The following is a 22,487-nucleotide window of genomic DNA, read 5'->3' as shown; positions in this document are numbered from 1 at the left end:
AGTGTAGAAATTAAATAATCTAATGTCAGGAAAGGCTGGGCAAAATGTTGTCACTTTGTGTTAAAAGACCTGCTCTGTCTGGTGGTGGCAAATTTAATAATGCAATTAGATTTACATTATAAGGACTCAACTGCCAAGAAGACTTCAACCATCTGCATTTGGTTCATGACCAAGAGTAATTTTACAAAGAACTAGCTTTGATACACACTAAGGCAGATATTTCTAGTGGTGGAGCTTTAAAAACATTTTTAATATAATTCTAGATTTTTTGACATATTAAAATCATCAACAGTACAAACTGTTTCTTTGTCACAACATCAAAACACTTTGTATTTGTCACATATGAATGGAGGTGAACATTACCACTGGTTGCATGAGAAAACACACATAGATCCCTCTCACTCATAGGAGCTCATCTAAAACTCTCACGCTGCATCCCTGACCAATAATACAGTAGACACCATGCACAGACCTGCTATGACTCAGTGTGACATTATAGTGGGGAAAAAACCTGTCCTTCAAAAATGGCAAGATTTAACCTGCGACCTGCCTGTGGAGGTGCAGATACAACCTCTAGGAAGCATCAGGAAAACAATGTAATACAAGGATAAACAGATGGTTTTTTTGTATTTTAACAGTACAGATACAACACAGCTAAGGAAGGGTTATACTGAAACCAGTTTGTTGAGGATGCTGGTGCCAGATATTTGAGTCAATATCTGGTATTGTTCTATTTCTTTTTCCCTGGAAATTCATGGTTGTAGTGCAACAGCTACATTTGGATCATAATGTTACACTAAAGATCTGCATAGAGAGCAATTAAAAACAATATATGGCAATACAAACAAACACACTGACGCATTTGTACGGCATGTGATCAGAGCACAGGCAGACAGCAAGTCGTGAGGGCCAGATTTGATTCTTAATGAAATGTCTGTTTCCAACCCTAAACACTAGCATTGTGTGGACCTACGTTTTCTGGGCTCTCTCCTCCACGTAGAGTTGCATCTATTAAAAACAGAAAATAAAAAAAGTAAGTACGGGTAAATGGGCGAATCTCAACAATTCAACTAAATATGTGCACAAAATCAGCGTCTATGATTAACCAATCAGTGAGTGGACTGTTTCTGCTCACTTTTACTATGTCAGACGTCATGGTCTTCAGCGGGATAAGTCGAGGCTCCTGCATGTGGACCTCCTGCTCATCAGCAACTATCCATGGAAAATCCTGAGGAGGGAAATACACAAATGTGACACAACAATTATTATTCAGTGTTTACATATTATGAGGGGTGATTATAATACCACAGAGTGAACAGACTGCTCTGTTTGGATTAAAGGGATAGTTCAGTATTCTTGAAGTGGGGTTGTATGGGGGTACTTATCCATGGTCCGTATATAACAAACAGTAGATGTCAGTCAGCAAGCCCCCAATTTGGAGAAGCAGACTGAAATCTGACATGGAGGCTAAGCAATACACTGCTGTGATGGGAGCCAGCAACAAAACATATTTTAGCCACTTAAAAGAATGGACATCGCTTTAATGTAAGCTATATTTTGAGATTTTACAGCTTTGCCATGCCATGCCAGACAGTGATTTCCAACCAGAAAGTTAAGCAGTTATTTCAAAATTTCCAAAATCCGACTCAGAAAAACAGGGATTTAACATTGCTGAGCATAGAAGCAGGCGATCTACCACTGCCTCTTTAAGTTGGCTTGTTTGTGTTTAATGTGTGACTTGGGCATTAAAAAAGGTTAGTTTGGATTCACCAAAGTCACACAATTACACAAATTAACTAACTGACAGAAGAAGCAGTAGACCAGCAGCTCCCTTATTCAGCGAGCTACAATGACTGTTCTGTGAAGTCAGAGTCTGGTGGCTTTGACAAGATAATAGATAGGGAACTGAAGCTTTTAGCAGCTTCCCCATTGGAACAGACTGTCTGACAGAAAGGTAAAGGAGTGAAAATAATCTCAGTATAGTGAGCACTTAAACTGCTATTGATTATTTAGGTGGGATTTTTTTATTTAGCTAAAATACATTTTGTTGCTGACCCCAATCCATAGCAGCACACTGCTTAGCTTCTGTGTCAGACTACTGCCTGCTTCTCCAAACTGAGAGTGTGCTGACTGCCATTTACTGTATGTAATACACTGACAATGGATGAGCCTCATGTGACCCCACATCAAAACAAAATCCAAACTATCACTTTAAACTCAATCTGTAGGTTTGGAATGTTTTTTAAACCTCACCTTGATGACTTGAACTTTCTCCATGTTGCGTGTGGCAGCATCTCTGGTATGTACCAGTACTGAAAATGAACACCCTGTGACAAACAACAGGTCAAAAATAAGACTATGACCCATCTGAATATCATTTATGCGTTACATAATCTCCTTAATAATACATCACCCACAAAATGCCAAATTGGAAATGATTTAGTCATGTAATTTTACCTTGAATTTGTAAAGAACACTTTTGTTTTTTGGCATGTCTCAACAGAAAGCATTGAACTAAATGATTTATTGATTACTTGAGGATCACGTTAAACAACAGCGAAACTATATCAAAACATCTGTTTCTAAACTCTCATACAACTCATGCAGTATAATCCAAGTCTCATTTATCCAGGCATATGCTTAGTACTTCCCAAACGTATGCATGCATGCATAGAGGGTAAACAATTCTATTAATGTTGGAATTCCAACCTACTGCACACGAGGATCAATTCATTCTCATTTCATGAAGTGAACATTTGCACAGGTCACTGAAAAGATTTTGGAAAACACGTCTATTTTTCTTAATCTTCATAATAAAGTTTTAGAAATATAAAGGTGAGATGGCACTGTGTCTGCCATGTGCCTCTCTTTAGGAAATCATCAGTGACGTTACCTGGTGGGTTATTATTTAAAACAGCATCACACACACTGATCTTCAGGATGAATGCCCTCAGCAGCTGCTCCACATGTGACAGTAATGTGTCTGAGCTGTAAGAACAAACCCACAAACAGTTAGTGACCATGATCACACTGAAAACATTCACATGTTGTTCATATTATTCACAGATTTTTTTAAAGATGTAAAACCTTATAGACAGCAATGTAGGCTGGGAAATCTCAAACACAAATCTCTCGACTGGATGATGCTCTTTGTCCATGATGACCACCACCACCTTCTCAGCATCATTCTGGGGAAGGAAACAAAACACTTCAGCAGTTTATACACATAGATAAGACATGGCACATTTACTAAATCAACGTTGGTTAGCACAATGTCAGGTCTTACCTTCTCAATGAGTGGCTTTACACAATGTAGTGTGTCTTGAATATATTGATTCAGCTCTGGGTGACATGACATCTGAAAATTAACAAACCAAAAACAGAAGACCAATATTATAGATACAAATAGATTAGCCTTTCTAGAAATGGTGAGCTTGTAGCAAATATATATTTATTCAGTTATACCTGCACTGGTACATTGTATTTCTTTCTCTTCTGAAATATTCCAGAGGGATAAACTTCACGGACATACAGGATGAGATGAATAGCGACCTCCAGGAACTCACACAAGATGTCAGCAACCACTGCAAAAGAGGAATCAACTGGACAATAAGATCTCTGTGCAGTCTGATTAGAAACATACTTGACCTGTGTACATTTTATAGGAAGTATAATATAGAATGTTTTGCGGGAAATTACTTAATGGTAACACAAAACATTTCAATGGCACTTATTCAGCCCATCACAACACACTAACACCTACATTACATCAAGCAAAAATATGGATTTGTTACACAAAAGCAGCAATAATAAATTTCTAAGACGACATCTGATGAAAACTATGTATCCTGGCTTAGTGAAAAGGAATGGCATTCTACACAATTATGGAAAGAGAAAAACATTATGACAAAGTTCGTCTGAAACATAAAGAAATACAGTTTCAAACTGTTAACAAAATCAATATAATTCATCAGAGTGAGATTCAAATTTGAGGTAGTCAACTGTCATATATGCAACATAGACAAATATAAATAGATAACACTCAACACATATTCTTTATCTGTAACTACACTCAAATCATATGGAAATCACTACACAACTGGCTGCTCTCATAAACCATAAATACAGACTTCTGTATAACAACTGTAAAAAGCTCCCTGTCTGATGTATACTTGTACTATATATTTATTTTGTCTATTTATATTGTCCTTTCTTTTGTCTTTTTCGTATCTATTTTATTTCTCCTTTCTTTTATTCTGCAGCAAATAAATGAGAATTCACGGGAATAAACTGCTGATTTGAGTATGTCGAATAAACCAACACAGACCCATTTTTTAGCATATCTATGTGAACTGGTTATTTACTCAATGGCAATGCACTCATTTGCAAAATGCATCGGTTCGATTCTACAAATCAGCTGACAGTCAGAGCTAAATGACTGATCGCTGACAGTTTCGAGCCGTTTGTTAGTTTGGTTGTCTCACCTTGTCCGAAGTTCAGGTCTTGCCTTGTCAGAGTTGTCATGTTTTCTATTCCTAAAACTGTCAGATGTTACAAATAGCTAATGTTCGAGCTAGCTACCGTTAGCAGCGCAGCAGTCTGTCAAGCGTGCATTTTGTCGAGGCTGTAGCTGCCTGGCTTCACGATGACAACCAACCGGGGAAGTAAAATGTTAGGTTTTATAAATATTAACGTAAGATTCCACAAAATGCCGAGGCATAACTGAAAACGAAAAGAGGGTATAATCAATTTCACGAGCCGAAGGCAGCTTTCCCTCCGTTAGCAAAACTGATTCAGAGCCTGGTCGCGCATACCATTGACGTCACTAATTGTTTACAAGTTGCTTCTTCTTCTCGGCTTTTACCAGCCGTTAGCCGTTATGATCGCCACCTTCTGTTCCACTATTCATACGACTTTAGGTGACAAAATAATTATTTTATAAATGCAGTGGCCTTGTTCTGCACTTGTTTCCGCATTCATTTAATCTTTTAAGTCATATTGAATGCTCCATATGCACTGTTAATGATAGGACATTATAGATAACTTCAGTAATGAGTCCTAAAACTCAGGAACCTGCATTTCCGCACCTCTGGTTCCCTCCTCTCAAAGTTAATAGATTTTTTGTTAGAAGCCCAAATAAGGTCTGTGGTTAACACCAGCTGAAGAGAAGATTATCTTAGGTATCATAAATGTTTGTTTACCACAGAGCTTATTTCCTGTATTTATCCAAAATCCAATGGAAAAAATCCCATAGGCTTTTTGATGAATGAAAGGGCAATGTGAGCTTCCGGGTTAGCCTACAGAAAAACGTCATCCCTGGGGTACTCTTTGTACTGCTTAATTAAGTATGTCCCCAGGTGAACTTTTGTTTTCGGTAGCCCGTTTTCCACGTGACGCATTTTTAAATGTATTGTTCAATTGTTTGTACTCCAAAGCGACTTTTATTTTGAAAGGGCACCCGTATAAACCAAGAAATGGTCGTTTAAGATCAATGTCGGCTGCTGAGAGACTCCAGCTCCGCGACCCAAACATCATTCCTGAGCTGGGATCCTGCAGGAAAGCGGTGATGTGATCCACAACGAGCAGGATTATGATGAAGATATGGGTTTTCCAACAATGAGGTGACGTGGTCAAAAAGTGTGCCCCATTTTTTGCATTTTATATTGCAGTTAATACACCGTTTGATAGCTTACATGTGAAACTTATCGGGGTTTGCACGCGATATGTACGTTAACTCATGTCTTTAACTAACTTTAGTCTTGGACAGGAAACACGTTAAGTCAGAGAAACGAAGAAATGAAGATTTTAAACGTTTTCTGGCACATGATGCTAAATCCTTCGCAAGAGGCTTGGGATATTTATAACAGAACTGTTTATGTGGGGAAAATGCCAGCTTTACTTGATTTCGCTGATTTTGTCGAAACTATTGACCCGTATGTAACTGTCATATATTAACTAACGTTATCCTTGGCTGTCTGTCCACAGTCAGTTCGCTTTATAGCAGCTGTAAAGCAGCATCCCAGTGCTGTTATCTTTATAACACCTCGGTGGTGGTACATGTTGGTCTTCTTTGCAGGTTTTGAGCGTTTGCAAGTCATGCCTTTTTTAGAATTCATAGCTGGGAGCATTTCTGGTAAGAAAAACTTTTAACATTTGATTCGTGGCAGAATAAAGACGTTGATTAAACACATATTTTGTATGCACGTGGAGACATAACATTTCCATTGTGGTCATTGTAGGTGCAGTGGGACTGGCAGTTGGACATCCATTAGACACTGTGAAGGTTGCACGATCACTACTATATGCACTGAAATCTATAAACATGATCAAATGCATTGCCTTTTCTGACACTTAATGTTTCAATTGTAGGTGCGCCTGCAGGCCCAGTCTGTGTACAAAGGAATATTTCACTGTGTTACTAAAACGTACTCTAATGAAGGGGTAGGTGTTAAGTCTTCAGAAATTGTTTCACCAGATGTCACTGCATAAATAGCCTACAAGAAAACACGTGACAGAAAGTATTGATGCATGATTATTTAACTGTTAATTATGTGTTTATTGTATTAGCTCCATGGATTCTACAAGGGCATGTCATTTCCGGTGCTGACCACAGGCATCGTCAACTCCGTGGTCTTTGGCTCCTACAGTAATGCCTTAGATTACCTCACTCAGTCTCAACGCAGTGACCGCAGTCAAGGGAAACCAGCCTCTCTTGGACAGGTCTTTGCTGCTGGCTGCTTCTCAGGCCTGGTGCAGGTAAGACCACCTGACACACACTGGCTGGTTTTTACCCAAAGCACCTTTGCAGGACTTAACTGCATATATTACTGGCATGGTTATTGTAAGAACTCCACAGGACCACAAGAGTTATGAAACTGACTCTTCTCAAGGTGTAAAAACTCAATTCACATAGGTTTTGGCCTTTGGTTTCATGTGTGTTTCCCACATACTACAAGGAGAATTCAGATACTATGTGAAAAAGAGACTTTAAAGTAAGTGCTACTAGCCTCTAGTGAATGCAGTGCTTGCACATCCCACAAATGTTTTGATCAGAGCTGAGTTGAGAATGTAACATGAGCTTTTGGGATTGTGATTTATTTATTTGAGAAGGGACAATGTACAGTGTAAACCGCTAACAAAAGTAAATGTACCTGAGTTAACTGGAGAGCTAGTTTCCGTCAGTATTCCCTTTCCTGAAGTTAACAGGCATCCTAAAATAATAAAAAAAAAAATTCAGTATGAAGATACAATATGTAAAGTGGTTAAGACAAACCACATTAAGATAAAAAAGGACGCCATATAGTTAAACATGTACAAGTAAAGAATATGCAACACAATCTGACAATATAAGCAGATAAAATACAAATAGAAGATAATGCAGGTACGGTGTGAGTACAGTCATTTCAAATTTAGCCTAGTAGCAGTGCTGACATTGTTGGTTCAGTGTCTGGCCATTAGTCTTTGAGATGACATGTCTTGGACAAAAGAATTTATTTTGACCTGATGGTGATAGAGATGGGAATCCAAAATTGGTTCCAAATTGTCTGATGATCCATGGGAATTCTATGTCTCCAAGCTTATTAATTCTTTTTATCAGTGCCAACATGCTTTTCATGCTCATTGCAGAACAATAACGCCAAAGTCATGAATCTACTCTGCTGGAAACATGGTAGAGTCAAAGAAGTGGTTCAAAGTGTGGCTTTATTTCATGAAGAATGATTACAACATTACATGTAATGTCTGTGAAAATGATCATTTGAAGTAAGGGTAGAAACACCAGAAACATGCTGAAACTTCTTTCTACATGATATGGTCTAAATTGTGGGAATGCCATGTATCTAATTGATGTAGAAAACACTTGTACTCTTGGTCAATCTTCATCGTGATGAATAATAAAATAAAGTCACTGCCACAGTTTAGCTTATATAAATATATAGGTTTAAATAACAACATATAAATCTGATTCAAGAAGCTCTTGGTACAGCAGGGACATGGACAACGACACACCGACAACTTAAAGAAACAGAATAATGATTCACTAAAGAGTAATTCACATGTCGTACAGCTGTGTCTAACTTTGGAGTATAGTATCTTAACCTTCAGACACCCTGGAACCTCCCTACATGCCTGCATGCAGACACTGAAAGACTCCGAGGCCTCCGGAAGAACCTAAACATGACCATGGAGCAATCATACATTCATACAATTATTCATGATTACATTTACATATTTTGCAATAGTTTTCTATGACAATTTCCTCCCTTTTTGATCTTGAGACATCACTTACTTCATACACCAGTGAGCTCTCCCCCACCCTAACTACATGACGCTGAAAAGGCAAAGGCCAAAGGGCATGCACTTTGAGCCAAACATCCCACTTCAGTTTAGCTGGAAGTGGGTAAAAGACTCTCCAAGTCTTACTACACACCCTAGACAGTGCAAAAGGCAAACATCTCTTCAGTGGCAATCAGAGGAAAAAACAAAATGCACTTACTAATGAACAAAGTCATGCAAGAAAGGATCAAATCAACTAGAGGTTGAATATCCTCTATTATAACATTAACGCCATACAGGCAGGCTCAGAAAGTTTGGTTCTTTGACAAAGAAAACCATTAAATAGTGGAGCGTTTGCACACCTGAGTCACATGCGTGCCTTTCCATACTCTGTTTTTACACTTTGGCCAGACTCAGAGATAATAAAAAACATGTAGGCCTTCTTTTTTTCCACACACAAAACTGATCAAGAATTGATTATGGAATTGATAAAGAATTAGACTGATTAGCAGAATCAATAATGGCATTGGTATAAACAAAATCTTATCAATTCCCATCCATGGGGATGGAGGGAAGGTCAGGGGGTCACTAAAATCGTAAGACGATCATCCTGAGTGGGTCATGAATACCTAATCTGACATGACAATCAGTATTCATACACAATTCTTTATTTCACCAATAGGAGGCCTCCAAGAGGTTCCCAAACAAAAATGTCCTCTTGTTCACAAAACTGCTGAGAGCAACTTTTACCAAAATATAGAGAGAGCTCACGAACAAAGAGAAAGGGAGCTCTGGAACGTTTTGTTGAGAATGTTGTGTTTCATTAACCCTTTGAAACCTGGAGCGACATCACTTTCCTTGTGCTGCTTTCAGATGCCTTTCGAAAGTATATAAGTCTTTGAACCCTTTCAAAAACATGGGGAAAAAGGCAATGAACCACTTGGTTATAAATGATTCAGAGATTGCAAGAAAATTAAAAAAAAAAAAAAGGTCAGGGAAAATGTTATGGCAAAAAACAAAAAAGCTAGGAGAAAAACTATATTTACATTTATTTACATATTAAGAATCATACAAAATTATGTAATTATTTAAATTTACAAGCACATTTTCAGGGCTATTTCTGTGGGTTTTAAAAATGTCTTTATCTTTTTATTGTATTATTATTATTATTATTAGCAGTAGTAGTAGTAGTATTTTCTTGTATTTTTTTAACCCATTTCTTACTTAAGTTTTTGGTCATTTCTTCCTTTTAAAAAGCTTCTCATCCTTAACGCCAAGCTACAGGTAGTACTTGTTAGATTAAGTCTTTGTAGTCTTGTCATGGGATTTGTTGTCAAAAATGTATGTTTTTGCAAGCTATATGTCATAAAACTTTAGAAAACACTGACTAAAATGAAGTCATATATCACTCCTAATTTGGGTGGTGTAACACTTTAACTTGATCTGTTTCAGGTGTTTGTTTGTGCACCCATTGACCTGGTGAAGGTGCGTCTACAGGGTCAAACAACTGCTGACCGATACCGTGGGCCCATACATTGTGTTGCCGTCATCCTGAAGGAGGAAGGACTCAGGGGGCTGTTCAGGGGAGGGCTGGCCCTTGCCCTCAGGGACGTACCCTGCTATGGACTCTATTTTTTGCCTTATGAGGTCACGCGAAAGGCGCTGACTGAGACCGGAAAAGAACCGGGTCAGTTTCAGAGGCCACACTTCATTATTACACACCCTTAATAAATAAGTAACCAGGGTAGTGTTTGAACTATGGAAGGTCATTTCTGTTAGGAATAACAGTGTATGAAATGTTATAAATAATAATAATAATTTTTAAAAAATGGTAATGATAATTCAAAATGATTACATGGTCAGTCAAGCGCTTAGCTTTCTAGATCAAAAGCATGAGATACTATGATAAAATCATGATACAATGGTAGATTTTTGACTTAAGAAGTAAAATAGCACAGACTGCCTAAAAACTATGGATGTAGCCATTGTGACGTCACCCATTGGTTTGTGGACTTTGAACAGACCCTTTGGAAGAGCGATTGGCTTTAAAGCATATTTTTGGTGCCAATAGGTGGAATTACAACTTCTGGGTCTGTCACATAGTGCCTCTTAGCCCAAAAAGAGTTTGGGCTCCATCTTCCGCTCAGTGCAAGGCGCAGCGCAAGTGTCATTCTTAGTGTCAGAACGACGCAGTTGTCATTTTCATGCCCGGCGCCCACATCCTTTAAATAACAAATGTACTTGCACCCATCCGTGTGCTATCCCTGGGGCACTCTATAACGCGTCATAATACAATTTTGACTTGCTATTTCATGATATTGATTTAGTTTCTCATAGTTTATATTTAGTAAATCTTATCATTTTAATAAGTTGTAATACTAACTCGGTATCTCATGTATTTGATTTAGTTTTGCATGCATTTGACTTAAAATGCCAAAATGTACCTGTTTTTTTTAAAAAAATTTTTGGTGGAAAATCTGTTTGGTAAAAACATTTAAAAAAAAAAAAAAAAAAAAAGCATCAGATGTAACATTGATGAGTCCAGCTTTCTTTGGACAGAACTTTGTTGCGTCTGGAAAAAGATTGTTTTTTGTTTTGATTCAATAGGTTTTAATATACAGATTTTCTATTTTTTCAGCAGAGGCAACTATGCAAAAACAGCATTATTCATGAAACTTTTCTGTCTTCAGGTACATTTGCAATATTAATGGCAGGTGGCGTGGCAGGCGTGGTGACCTGGGCCTTTGCCACACCGATGGACGTGGTGAAAGCCAGGCTTCAGATGTCAGGGGCCGGCGGCCGGGAGTACAGTGGGGTCCTCCACTGCATGAGAGTGAGCGTCAGAGAGGAGGGAGTGAGGGTCTTCTTTAAAGGCCTCACACTGAACAGCCTGAGGGCCTTCCCCGTCAACGCCGTCACCTTCCTCAGCTATGAGAGTCTGATGAGGATTTTCTATCCACCAACGCGATGACCTCACTCCTTGTTGAGCAAATTAAAAGCTGTCCTCGTGGTGTGGGGATTTTAATATACAGAGACAATTTAACTGAAGTCTGATATTCTCAGGTTTGAGTGAAATAGGTCAACTCTCATCTACCTAGCATCAGAAACCTGAACACACTTCAGCTGAACATTGTTAATGAAAATGTTCAAATTCAGCTCCGGCTGAGTTTTCTGTGACTCGAACTGCTCATCAGGGTTCTGCATCAAATCTATTGTACTTCAAAATATGAAGGTACACGCTGTAACTTTGTTGTGGAGAGAGGTGCATTTTTCATTATAGGTTTTATACTTTATTTTAAAACTTTTTTTAATTGGACACGAACTATGACTATATAATAAATAAGTAATAGAAAGAATATGGCGATTTCATCATTTGTGAGTGTTTGCTCCCCCCCCCTCCTGAGACGAGATCTCTCAGCTGTTGCACTGACGTTGGAACTGTGACCAGTTTTGGCCTGCTTTTTAGACAGCAGATGTTGATGTAATTGGGGTTCATTCTGTCTCTCTTCCGGGGATTTCCGCATTTCATCCATATATAGTTGAGATTCTTTTGTTTAGTGGGAGTCATGTTACCCTTACTGGTTTGTCCTGTCTGTACTGGCAGATATCTTAAGGTGGTCAGTGGTTTTTGGCAAGTCCTGTTTCCTTGTGACATGAAGACTCACTAGATGTTCTGATAATTCAGCTATGTCAGGCCACTTTTGAGTTGGCAGTATCTTTCCTGGTCTTAAAAGTCAAGATGGTTTTTAGTTGAAGCTGCCATAATTAACATTTTTACATTGAGAAAAGGGTCATTTTAAGTGACAAATTTAGAGAAATCATCACCCGACTGCATTTACCTCAGCTCTGTGCAGATTTTTAGGGCTTATTAGCTCACCGTTTCAGTTTTATAGCCCACAACTTTACGTGTTAGGTACTCTCTCTTCACCCTCATCAGCATTGATTCCAGCCACAGCAGGCAGACTTAACAAACCCACTGCACACTACCTGCTGAACACCGCACAGTGCACACAGTGAGCAACCAGCAGGTAAGCTTACTGGAGCATTTTAGCCGCAAAAAGAGACAGGTATGTCAATTAAGACTTAGTGGAGACTAAAACAAAGCTGGAGGGAGAGGGGATATTGGAGTTGTGTTTGTTTGGAGGCCAAAAACTCAAATTTAATCAAAATGCTTCCCCATGTTTGCCCACACATTCACCGTATGAACTGTTAAAGGTGATAATTGAGTGAGTGAGTGAGTCATTGTTTTGCTTTTACAACTTGCTATGCTGCCCCAAAAAAGACAAAAGTCAATACAGGTTTAAGAAAAACAATTTCCAAGTTGAAGAATGAATGAAAAATGGTTTATTCACATGTGCAAACATAAGCTAAATGGAATATGTGATAGAGGAGTAGGTTATTTCCAAAATCTAGTTATAAATTGGGTTACTAGTGTGTATGTAAATCAGCAGTGCAACGTGAATCAATTCTGGCTGACCATTTAAATCCCAAAATACGCTCACACAATGTGCTGAAGAGAAAATACTTTTATTTTCTGCACAGTGTCCAACAAACATCACATCCTCACTACAGAATTACATTAGTCAGTATTTTTTACATCTTTGATTTGCACATTCCCGAACAAACAGTTCATACCTCCTCTATCCTACCTCAACACCTCCTAATTCTGAACCTTTAATCATGCAAATGAACAAAAGAAAAACTCAGCTTGTCTGGCCTTGCTTCTTGAGGCAGCATTGCTAAGACTCAACATGGAAGAGAAATGTAAAAAAGATGTATTATTAGGCCCACACCTGGTTTTAAAGCACTTTAACAAGAAAAGAAAAATCAACAATAATGGGAAATAACCACGTAGAATGAACATGTTTATAATGTAATCTATAAAAAAATGTTCTCAAGTCAGACAACCCTTATGGTCAAACTCAAAACAGATGCCTAAGTGTGAGCACAACATGTCAGAAAAGAAACAAACTGCTTCTTGAGGCACAAAAACTGCAAAGAGTAAAGCATTACTTAAGTGCTCAAAATGATGTGACAGACTTACAATGATTAACACAGATTTGTCCTATCAGACATCTGATGGACTTTGTTAGTCACGGGCTTCTGAGAAATTAGCAGACAAGCCTGGATGCACACACTAACAAAAGAGGAGATTTGAGGCAGTGTGATTGAAAGTCAGAATAAGGTTCATAGTATGTACATTTGCCTATTGACACCATGTAGCTGTTTTTGGCAAGATGTCAGCATTGGATAAACACTTATTAAATGTGAATTTGATTTGTCATTACAACTCTTATTATGAACTTATTCATGAACAGCTGATAGCAATAACCACAAGAGTCCTCACAGAAATGACACTTTAACCAGTGACATAGCCAGCGACACATATTAAATCCTACTAGTTTAAATTCACAGGGGTTTGATGCATGAAGCTAAGGAAAACTGGTTGATTATAAGTTGGGTTTATTTTTGTTGTTCAGGACAGCGGCTCTGTTGTTTGTGATAACACTGCAATCATCTGAGATTTGGGAACATGGTAACGTGACTAAAAATAGATCCAACTGGGAACAAAACACAGTCAATCAGAGCGTATAAACAAGCAGTATTGCCACACAAGTTCACGCCTTATTTGAAAGTAAATACTATAAGTGAGTGTATTTGTGAAGTCTATAATCTGTCATTGCACAAGAAAGCCATGTGCAAACAACTCCAGTAGGAACAGCAGGTCATGGTGAGACCAGGAAGTTGGTTTGTAAACTGATGTTTACAACAGACAGTTTTTTCACTGTGACTAACTTGTTGAACTTGTTTGGTCATGTGACTGTTGGACATTACCAATAGAGTCAATGGGCCGAGCTATGAAAATAAAACTCAAGTGGTAATAAACTGTTATTCTTTAAGATTACGAATAAGTGATATACAGCAGCTCATTGGTCCATTCATTTTCTGAGGCCCTTTTCTTGTTCAGGGTTTCCGGGGCCCAGCATGTAATGGGAGAGACTCAGTTTACAAAGAAAATGCAAGTATGTTACAGTACTACATAAAAACCCCAACATACATCTGCAACAGTTCATGATGGAGGATGAGCATTCCTAGAATGCAGTATGTGACTTTCAAACGTTTTGCACATTGTTTAAAATGTGTCAAACGGCAAGTCAAAGCTTTGGCTGGAAAAGCCTCCAAAAAGGCCTCCTATCTCAGGCACCGGTGCCCTATTCTCATCTTATATTCAGATGCAATCAAAATCAATTTGATACAGTGTAGATTACACCATCACAGGATTAAAATCTTACAGCTTCAATGCTTTACACATATTCACAATAGCATACATTCAGTAGCTGCTGTACCACAGATGACAGATAAACCAGCACACTCTGGAATGCAAATGTAAGACAAAGCGCTTACAGAAGTCGCTTCCTTCAAAACACTGAAGGACGCCCTGAGCTTCCCCTTTTACTGACCGATATGAGACAAACCACAAGATCAGGGATGATTTAAGTGTGCAATCAGGGCAAAGAAATACTGTCTACACTGGTGCACAGGAGTCACCAATTGTAACCTAAGGCTCTAACATGTCAATGACACTAACCAGATCCTGGGAAAACCCAACGTAAGTGTGTCCTCTTTAACTGGAATGTGTGCAGGGAGGCGAACAAACAAATATCCAGTCATCCCACCTGGACAGCCACAGGTACGCAAACAGAGTGGTGTTAATACCTTGTTCCCTTTCGAGAAAGCATTTCACTCTCAATTGCCGGGTCCTCAGTGTGACTGAGAGGCTTGGAAGCTCTGCTCCTGTAGAAGTGGTTTGTGGTTCTGCTCAGCAGCCATGGCCTGCAGGGTTGCCCTCTGTATCTGCCTTGCCTTGTTGTACAACAAGACCCCAATGAAGACGAGGACCGTGCCAGTGGCGCTGAGGATGGTGATCGGGTTACTGAACACAATGATGCTCAGCCAAACCGACAGGGCGTGTTTGACAGTGCTGGCAACACTGAGAAGGAGATGAAGGTTTTCACTGTTAGCATCAAATGAATCCAATACAGTGCTTGCATGAGATCATCATCTGTTATGAGAAACATGGTAAAGACCTTAATTTGGTCACGGGTTTGTATGCCAGAACATGACTCAACCAATGTTACTGTGCTCAAGTACAACTACAACTACTACTACTACATAAAAAACAGTAATACAAAAGTGAAAAAAATAACTGGTTTATAAATTAAGGCAAATGTAACTTTAAGCCCTAATAAAATGTAAGCAGGTGAGTTGTATGAAAATTCACCTCCATAGAACTGTCATCATTTTTTAAATTTGCCATAGACTAAAACCATTTTTATACCAGGCTGTAAACATGTTTATTTCTGCTGTAAAGTTGGACAAACTTGGGTGAAGAGTATAAGTATAGTTTGAAAAGTTCATGGCTTCATTCATAGGCTCTGCTTTTTTAACATATCAGTGTATCAAAACATCATTTCAAGCTGGTGACAGAGATTTCAGTGTAGTCAACTGGCCAAAACAATTTCCAACAGAGCACACTTAAAGGAGTGCTACATGGATTTAGCATTGTACTCTTACAACACTGTCAGACACGCAATACATAATAATTGATATAGCAGAACCAGAGATTTCTTATTTATATTACACGGACTCTTCTTGCCTGGCTAAAACTTGGTGCCTACATTTACCACAATGCATTTTGACACCAGACAGTTAACTTTGATTTTCTAAAATCAGCGCAGTTCCCCTTTAAGATGAGTTGAAATTGAGGACTTGAAGCTTGCATGTAAAGCACATTTTTATCAAATACAAAGACCACTTCCAGCATGCTGATCAATCTTACCAAGAACTCTGCACTGTACTGGAGATAAAAGGGATCATATTCAGTCTGGTGTACCCAATAAAGTGACCAGCAATGTGTTTAATCATCTTTAATCAGCTTCACCCGAAAACCAAAACCTGCAGCTGGTAGAAGACAAGTACAGAATGCTGACACAGGTAACCAGAGATGGTAACATGTGGTCTCTTACCTGAAGGTAACGGGGGAAATCCGTCCCATGAGAGCATAGGCAGTGACGCTCTGCAGGTGGAACAGGCAGCCGTCAAAAAGTAGCAACAAGATAATGTCTTGACTGAAGATGAAGCTTCGCCCACTCTTCCCGATCACTGGGATGTCCTGGACACATGGACACGGAGCACGACTACTGTCAACATCACAATTGGTGACTCAACCTTGACCTTAAGTTCTGCCATATTTGAATTAACAAACTTTTAATACATCTACACATTATACAGAATCCTTCCTGTTATCTTATGTAAATATTGCTACTGTATTGCCAAACATCTAACAGAAACAAGCTGTCTACTGCTTCTTATTAAAGAAAATGAATTTCCAGACATAAGTTACACAATACACTGTAAATACACTTGTTAACTATAATAAGTCAATGCAACAATAATGTTAGCAATTATGTGTTGACCTACCAAGAGGAACACCCAGGCAGGTATAAGCATAATGACTGCCGCTGCACTGGTGTAGAACTGCAGTTCTGGAGGGCTGAAAAAAGTCAGAGTTTTAATAACAAGCATTGAACAAAAATCTTTAATTTTGCAGTTATAAATCGGTGGGTTTGCAGTCTTTTACCTGAACTTGTATGTGTCTCCACTTAGCAGTTTTTTGGAGAATACATTCTGCAAACTGAGATCAGAGATAAAGGCTTAAGAAAAAAAAGCATATCACTGCTGTGGGATAGTTGTGTTGAGTGCTTCTGTACCAGTCCATGATGTTGGTGGAGAGAGCAGCGGAGAAGCCGAGCATGTTGAAGCTAATCTCCGTGGCTGTGCAGAGGGCCAGGCCGGCCATGACAGGGAACAGGGACATGTTCACCCACAGACCTGCAGGTCGGAGAACAAAAGGCACACAAAAATAAGTGGGTCAACCACGCTTCAACACAAAAGCCATTGATCTGATTTCCCTTTGGCAGTCCTACTGGTAGAACCAGATTTCATACAACAAAACCACAGTGACCAAGTTAACTCAGAAGATCGGCCTTTGTTGCTGCTGTTTTGAATGTTCAGAACGCATTCCTCTTTGGGTCTAAGGGCCTTGACTCTTTGTCTTGAAGCATCAGGGGACCGTGTACAGAGACAGATGTCTAATTTCTTTTTACCTGTTTAGATGCTCACAGTGATTTATGAGATTTGATTTTATTTTCTAGACTTGCATTTATGTGATGTCTTCTATTCTATATATTTACATACATCAGTATTTTTATTTATTTATCATTTCTTTTCTTAATTCTATTTTATCTGATCGTAATTCTTTTTAAATGATTTGTTTATTTCTTCTATTAATATATTTTACTTTATTTTATTTTATTTTATTTATTTATGTATTTATATTTTATTTATTTATGTATTTATTTTTATAATTTAATTTATTTATTTTTATTCTGTCTCAGCAATGTTTTCTAAGCCTATTACAAGTACTATTTATTCTGTGTTTTACTGCAAATACTCCTCAAACAGCATTTATTCATACTAGGCTGCATTGCTGTTGTTATTTCTGTTTTGTGATTGTCTTTCTCGTTTGTCTGGCTTTAGTTCAGTATTACTTTTTGGCTCTTTTTTGTCATGTTGCTTATGCATGAAACTCCTCTCACTACTGCTTTGCCTTGCTTGTCAAAGCACTTTGTAAACTCTGTTTTTAAAGGTGCTATATAAATAAAGTTATTATTATTATTATTATTATTATTATTCCACTTTTACATATTTTGATGTGATAAAGAGCATGTTAGGGTACGTTAATCAGAGTATGCATGGCTGCATGTAAACAGGAATATCAGTGGAACATTCATTTTCATTAGCCATAACAGCATAGTAGAAATGTTGCCTTTTTTGGTATAGGGGGAAAAAACTGAAAATTTGGTGCATATAAAAATAGTCAATGTTTTCCTTACCTGTGTACTCCCCAAGGATTAGCCTGGACATGATAACAGTGAAGATGGGCGCTGAGCTCTTCACTGTCTCCGCAAAAGACACCGCCACATTCTTCAGGCTCACCAAGCCCAGAACCACAGTGGTGAACCTGAAAAATGAAGACAAAGATGGCACCAACACTGGACTTTTAGAAAAGAACAAGAGATGACTTTAGTATTTCTACATCTATTTCCAATTCTGTACTCTCTTAGAAGCTTCTAGTGTGTCTATAACCTGGTAGTTACTAACTGGATATAAAAAAAGAAAAAAAAGAGGGAACCAACCTCATGAGTCCAACAAACAGCATGATCATGATGAAGTTGGGGGGGTACTCGGTTCTGGACTTGTGCTGGTACAGGCAACAGGGCACAAACATCTTTAGGAAGCCTATGACAGTGGTGGAGAGCATCTGAACAGCACCTGTGGAGCAAATGGAAGACAATTAAAAAAAACTACAGACATAAGCACCTACAGCCCAAATGTTAAATAAACTTCTTTAACTTCTTGATTCAACTGTAACCTAATATTTACCATGGCCTTGTCTTTTGACAGCTAGACTAATAAAGGTGTAACCATAACAGTTACGCCTTTATAAGTCTAGCTGTCAACAATCTCAAGCAGCACAGGCCCAGTAGGTTTTGCTTGTTTTAAACGTGACCGGTGATTTCAATGCCATTCAGTGAATGAGAAAAGTCAATTTGCATTTTAGAGGAAAATCAAAAAACTACTGTGGTCATTGTGAGAAAGGTCATTTGAACTATTTCTTGCATTTAAATGTTTGGTGTTTGCAGGCAGTTTCTGGGCATTTAAGTGTCCCTGCATGCACCAGCAAAGTTTTCTCAAAATTGTCTTCACATATACTATAATTGTGACAAAACCAATAAAGGCTGCTGCTCACTGATATGGATCACCTATCTCAAGCAAGTTGCATGTTTCTGCAAGTTGTTTTTCATACCCTGAAGGCAGGATGTCATTCTTCAGACAAATGGCTTGCTTTATAAATCCTCAACAGTAGTGTTGTGAAAAACACCAGTTTATCAGTACATATTGATATTGAATATTTTAAACTGTTACCATGCTCATTTTCCGCAGTACTGATATGATTGATACTTCTTCCTCGCTCACTCTTCACTGCAGTGCCCCAATATAGCTCTGCCGCCTCTCACAGTGCTGTCGTCTCATGACTCATCTTATTCGCTCTGGTTGCATATACGCCTTTACTGCACAGCTTTATTTTTATTTTTTACATTTCACATTGCATTTTGAATGTGTGACAGTCCTTGAGGCTTTTGGACATGTGCACTACTGCAAGAAGAACATTGTTTTCATTACTGAAAAAAGTTTTCAGTTGTTAATGTTTACTGCAAATCATTCTACTGTTCTCAGCTACGAACAAAGAAATGTCATTGTCATATTAAAGCCTTGGTATATTTATCTTTTACTAACTTTTTAAAAATGTCATGCCCTCAATGTTAACTTTTTCCCCACAGTTTAAAAAAATGTTGCATATTGATAGTTTCAAGGTACTGTGTTACTGAAGTTAGAAATTCCACTATCACAGCAACACTACTCAGAAGTAACACAAAATACATGTGCAATATATAAAGGGTGAAAACCTGCAAATCCACCGGGGTGGTCCTACAAGATATTACCAATCGCAAAAGCATACAAGGCAAAAAAAATACAAGTTCAATGCCTTGTTTAGTCTTAATAATCTTAATATTAGTAGTAACGGAAGTATATTATTCCTTGTCTTTACCCAGCATGCTGGGCTCCCCCTCCAGCAGTGACAGGATGTACTTGTTGAGGAACAGCGTGCAGAAGCTGAAGAAGTACCAAAGACCCAGGTAGGTCAGGGAGCGCCAGTTCCACACGCCTGATTCCGCCTCAATCACCGTTGTCTCTGTGACTGTGATCTTCAGCACCTGCTCCCCTGGAAGGCTCTCGCTGCGGGCCAGCACCACCCGCTCCTGGCTGGTGCGGAATGGTGACAGGAAGCGCCACAGTGGATGCTTAGGAGTCTGCCTGCCGCCCGGCATCACGCCTGCTGCCTGAGGGCCCAACAGGTGGGTGATAGGAGGAAAGCAAGGGGGCTGATGAGAGTTTTGATCGTTAGACCATCTTCTAATTGGTCCAGCAAGTGATCAGTCTCTCGGTCTTACAGTAAATGCTGGGAATGCTTTAAGTCCTGGTGTCCCCTGACTTCTGCTGCAGGAGCTGGAGAGGCATGAGACAAAAGTAAATAAGGGAGGGAGGGAGGGAGGGAGGGGGTCATAAAGATCAGTATCAATTGGGCTTTCAAAATGATAAGTTGTTGAACATCATTGTTGTGCTTCACAAAATATATAAACTAAATTCTCCCAAAATGCTTGCATTAAACACCTTTATTTTAGTACTTAAGGATTATTATCTTCAAGATAAGCTTATTACGACAGCTAAAAAACAAGTTTCAAATCGAAAATTAGAGATACAGAAGTGATTGATGATTATCTTATGTTATCTATAAAGTAAAATGATCTCACTTTTTCTCTTGTTGATTTACTTTAAGAGGTTTTTGACCTATGGTGAGTTAGAAAGTTGTGGGTTTTTTTAATGATATATGATATATGATTTTTTTTTTAATGAAATACTGGACGTATATGTTGCTATGTGTACTACATGTATATGTGTGTGTATGTATTAATATTTACATGTAAATAAAAAATAATATAAATTTAAAAATATCTTTTTAAAAAACGTCACTTTTTTGTATCATTCTGTAATACACACACACTACGAGTCAATCCATCTGCTTGACAAAGCTTTTTGTAATATAACTAACTTGTCTGATGTTGGTCTGAGAGTTTCCATACAATATCATAATGCATATTTTCCATCACTTCATATTACATCCATGCTTTATTCTCTAAGAACAGTTTATTGTGTTTTGTTGCATACTTTCTACTGTACTGATGACCTACTGAGAACATGCTGCAAACACCTGGTTTCAATTTAATACTCCTGAATTAAAAGAAACACTACTACATCTGCAGGGCTCCAAGCCTAAGCCTCCAAACTGAGCATGCTGCTGAAAGACCGAGGTGAACAGGTAAATCAAACATAAACCATTTTACACATGAATCTGTGCTTTTTGAACTGCAGAGTGAAAATAGCAGCGGTTCAGTAAACGGTATCTTTTCAACGCCCCGAGCTTTGTTCTCATCAGCCATCGCCAGCCAAACAGTGCAACGCTGCCTGTAAACGAGATAGTAAGTTTTGATTGCTAGTTAGCACGCACATGTAAACTCTAATTGTAAAGAAACCGTACCTGTCTTTAATGCCAGATGCCTCAGCTTGGACTGAAAAATACAGTAGAGCCAGCCGGCGGCGGTCAACTACACGACAGTGAGCGTTATAGATAGAGGAAGTTGGACATTGACGCTAAGCTAGCCGCTGATTTTCTGCGGTAACGTGAGATGCAAAGGACCGCAACAAAACAAAGCCAGCAGTGCTGTCCGCCATATTCCATAACACGAGGGAATGTTTAATTACACGAAGCTCTCCACACACACACACGCACACACACACACTGAACTATCAACCCATAATTGTGCACCTGACTTTAAGACGTGGCTGCTAAAAACAATGCGCAGCGTCAAGCTAACGAAGCTACTGAAGCTAACCCGACAGAACAACACAAGCGCACACCTTCAAAATAAAGACCACGTTTAGCTGTGGTTAAGTGGGAACTTGCTTCATAATTTATTCATAATTATTGCTCTTAAAATGTTTAGGTATGTATTTGTTGACTTAAAGTGAAAATGTATCAGAAATTAGTAAACTGCATCTGAATAAGATCAAATAAAAAACAAGCAAACAGAAAGGATGTGCCTTTATTTTACAACATATATATATCCCTGCGTTTCCGGCGAGGGTAATTTTAGCTTGACGTAGCTGCCACGACACAAAATACAGAGAAATGTTTTCAAATTCGTGGGTTGTTTGTAGTGGGTCTAGTTTTAAAACGTGTTAAAAAAGTAAATCAATAAATAATAATAATGAAATAATAATGCAATTTTGAATGCTCAGCGTTGAAAAGCTGACGCTACACAGCAATGCTGGCTTTAAATGTTAAATAACAACAATAATGTCAGTGATGTTGAATACTTTGAAGCTCCTTGAAAAGCTCACACTACTATGCAATACTGGCTTAAATGAGTAAGATGAGGTAGTAAGAACTGCTGGAAGAGTGGGAATGG

The 22,487-nt window shown here is 38.5% G+C and overlaps 3 protein-coding genes across 5 annotated transcripts; 1 reads left to right on the top strand and 2 right to left on the bottom strand.

The window, feature by feature from the left end:
- Positions 1 to 229: 229 nt before the first annotated feature.
- On the bottom strand, positions 230 to 4,843 carry mad2l2 (mitotic arrest deficient 2 like 2). Its single transcript, XM_042491841.2, has 8 exons — positions 4,485 to 4,843; positions 3,466 to 3,584; positions 3,287 to 3,358; positions 3,088 to 3,188; positions 2,894 to 2,988; positions 2,254 to 2,327; positions 1,136 to 1,228; positions 230 to 1,008 (listed from the first exon to the last, which is right to left on the bottom strand). Exons 1-8 carry the CDS (start codon positions 4,522 to 4,524, stop codon positions 970 to 972), a joined length of 633 nt encoding a protein of 210 aa, XP_042347775.1. The 5' UTR covers positions 4,525 to 4,843; the 3' UTR covers positions 230 to 969.
- Positions 4,844 to 5,299: 456 nt separating this feature from the next.
- Positions 5,300 to 11,630, top strand: slc25a45 (solute carrier family 25 member 45). Of its 3 annotated transcripts, none has more exons than XM_042491917.2 (7): positions 5,300 to 5,621; positions 6,077 to 6,133; positions 6,240 to 6,283; positions 6,370 to 6,441; positions 6,568 to 6,756; positions 9,727 to 9,961; positions 10,965 to 11,630. In XM_042491917.2, the coding sequence occupies exons 2-7, from the start codon at positions 6,097 to 6,099 to the stop codon at positions 11,243 to 11,245; spliced, it is 858 nt and encodes a 285-aa protein (XP_042347851.1). In that variant the 5' UTR covers positions 5,300 to 5,621; positions 6,077 to 6,096; the 3' UTR covers positions 11,246 to 11,630. The 3 variants fall into 3 exon arrangements, with proteins under 3 accessions (XP_042347851.1, XP_087938561.1, XP_042347850.1); XM_088082435.1 differs by having other exon boundaries at positions 5,300 to 5,637; XM_042491916.2 differs by lacking the exon at positions 5,300 to 5,621 and having other exon boundaries at positions 5,648 to 6,133.
- Positions 11,631 to 12,785: 1,155 nt separating this feature from the next.
- LOC121947526 (solute carrier family 35 member E2A) lies at positions 12,786 to 21,897 on the bottom strand. The gene is made up of 9 exons (XM_042492608.2): positions 21,557 to 21,897; positions 20,009 to 20,466; positions 18,534 to 18,669; positions 18,231 to 18,358; positions 17,046 to 17,166; positions 16,916 to 16,969; positions 16,756 to 16,828; positions 16,302 to 16,447; positions 12,786 to 15,265 (listed from the first exon to the last, which is right to left on the bottom strand). Exons 2-9 carry the CDS (start codon positions 20,286 to 20,288, stop codon positions 15,037 to 15,039), a joined length of 1,167 nt encoding a protein of 388 aa, XP_042348542.1. The 5' UTR covers positions 20,289 to 20,466; positions 21,557 to 21,897; the 3' UTR covers positions 12,786 to 15,036.
- Positions 21,898 to 22,487: the final 590 nt, after the last annotated feature.

The sequence above is a fragment of the Plectropomus leopardus genome, chromosome 9 (genome assembly GCF_026936395.1).
Source record: "Plectropomus leopardus strain MGB_pleo_1.0 chromosome 9, ASM2693639v1, whole genome shotgun sequence".
Classification (NCBI taxonomy): Eukaryota; Metazoa; Chordata; class Actinopteri; order Perciformes; family Serranidae; genus Plectropomus; species Plectropomus leopardus.
The sequence above is the reverse complement of the archived record's forward strand: the minus strand, read 5'-3'. Positions and strand labels throughout refer to the sequence as shown.

Excerpts from the sequence above, each read along its gene's own strand:
- mad2l2 (XM_042491841.2), bottom strand. The coding sequence starts at position 4,524 with ATGACAACTCTGACAAGGCAAGACCTGAACTTCGGACAAG. Across the intron at positions 3,585-4,484 it reads AGACCTGAACTTCGGACAAG|TGGTTGCTGACATCTTGTGT; the intron begins GTGAGACAACCA and ends CCTCTTTTGCAG. Across the intron at positions 3,189-3,286 it reads TAAAGCCACTCATTGAGAAG|AATGATGCTGAGAAGGTGGT; the intron begins GTAAGACCTGAC and ends TTCCTTCCCCAG.
- slc25a45 (XM_042491916.2), top strand. The coding sequence starts at position 6,058 with ATGTTGGTCTTCTTTGCAGGTTTTGAGCGTTTGCAAGTCATGCCTTTT. Across the intron at positions 6,442-6,567 it reads AAACGTACTCTAATGAAGGG|CTCCATGGATTCTACAAGGG; the intron begins GTAGGTGTTAAG and ends TTATTGTATTAG. Across the intron at positions 9,962-10,964 it reads TGAGACCGGAAAAGAACCGG|GTACATTTGCAATATTAATG; the intron begins GTCAGTTTCAGA and ends TTCTGTCTTCAG.
- LOC121947526 (XM_042492608.2), bottom strand. The coding sequence starts at position 20,288 with ATGCCGGGCGGCAGGCAGACTCCTAAGCATCCACTGTGGCGCTTCCTG. Across the intron at positions 18,670-20,008 it reads GGGGGAGCCCAGCATGCTGG|GTGCTGTTCAGATGCTCTCC; the intron begins GTAAAGACAAGG and ends TTTGCTCCACAG. Across the intron at positions 16,448-16,755 it reads CTGCCTGGGTGTTCCTCTTG|GACATCCCAGTGATCGGGAA; the intron begins GTAGGTCAACAC and ends CCATGTGTCCAG.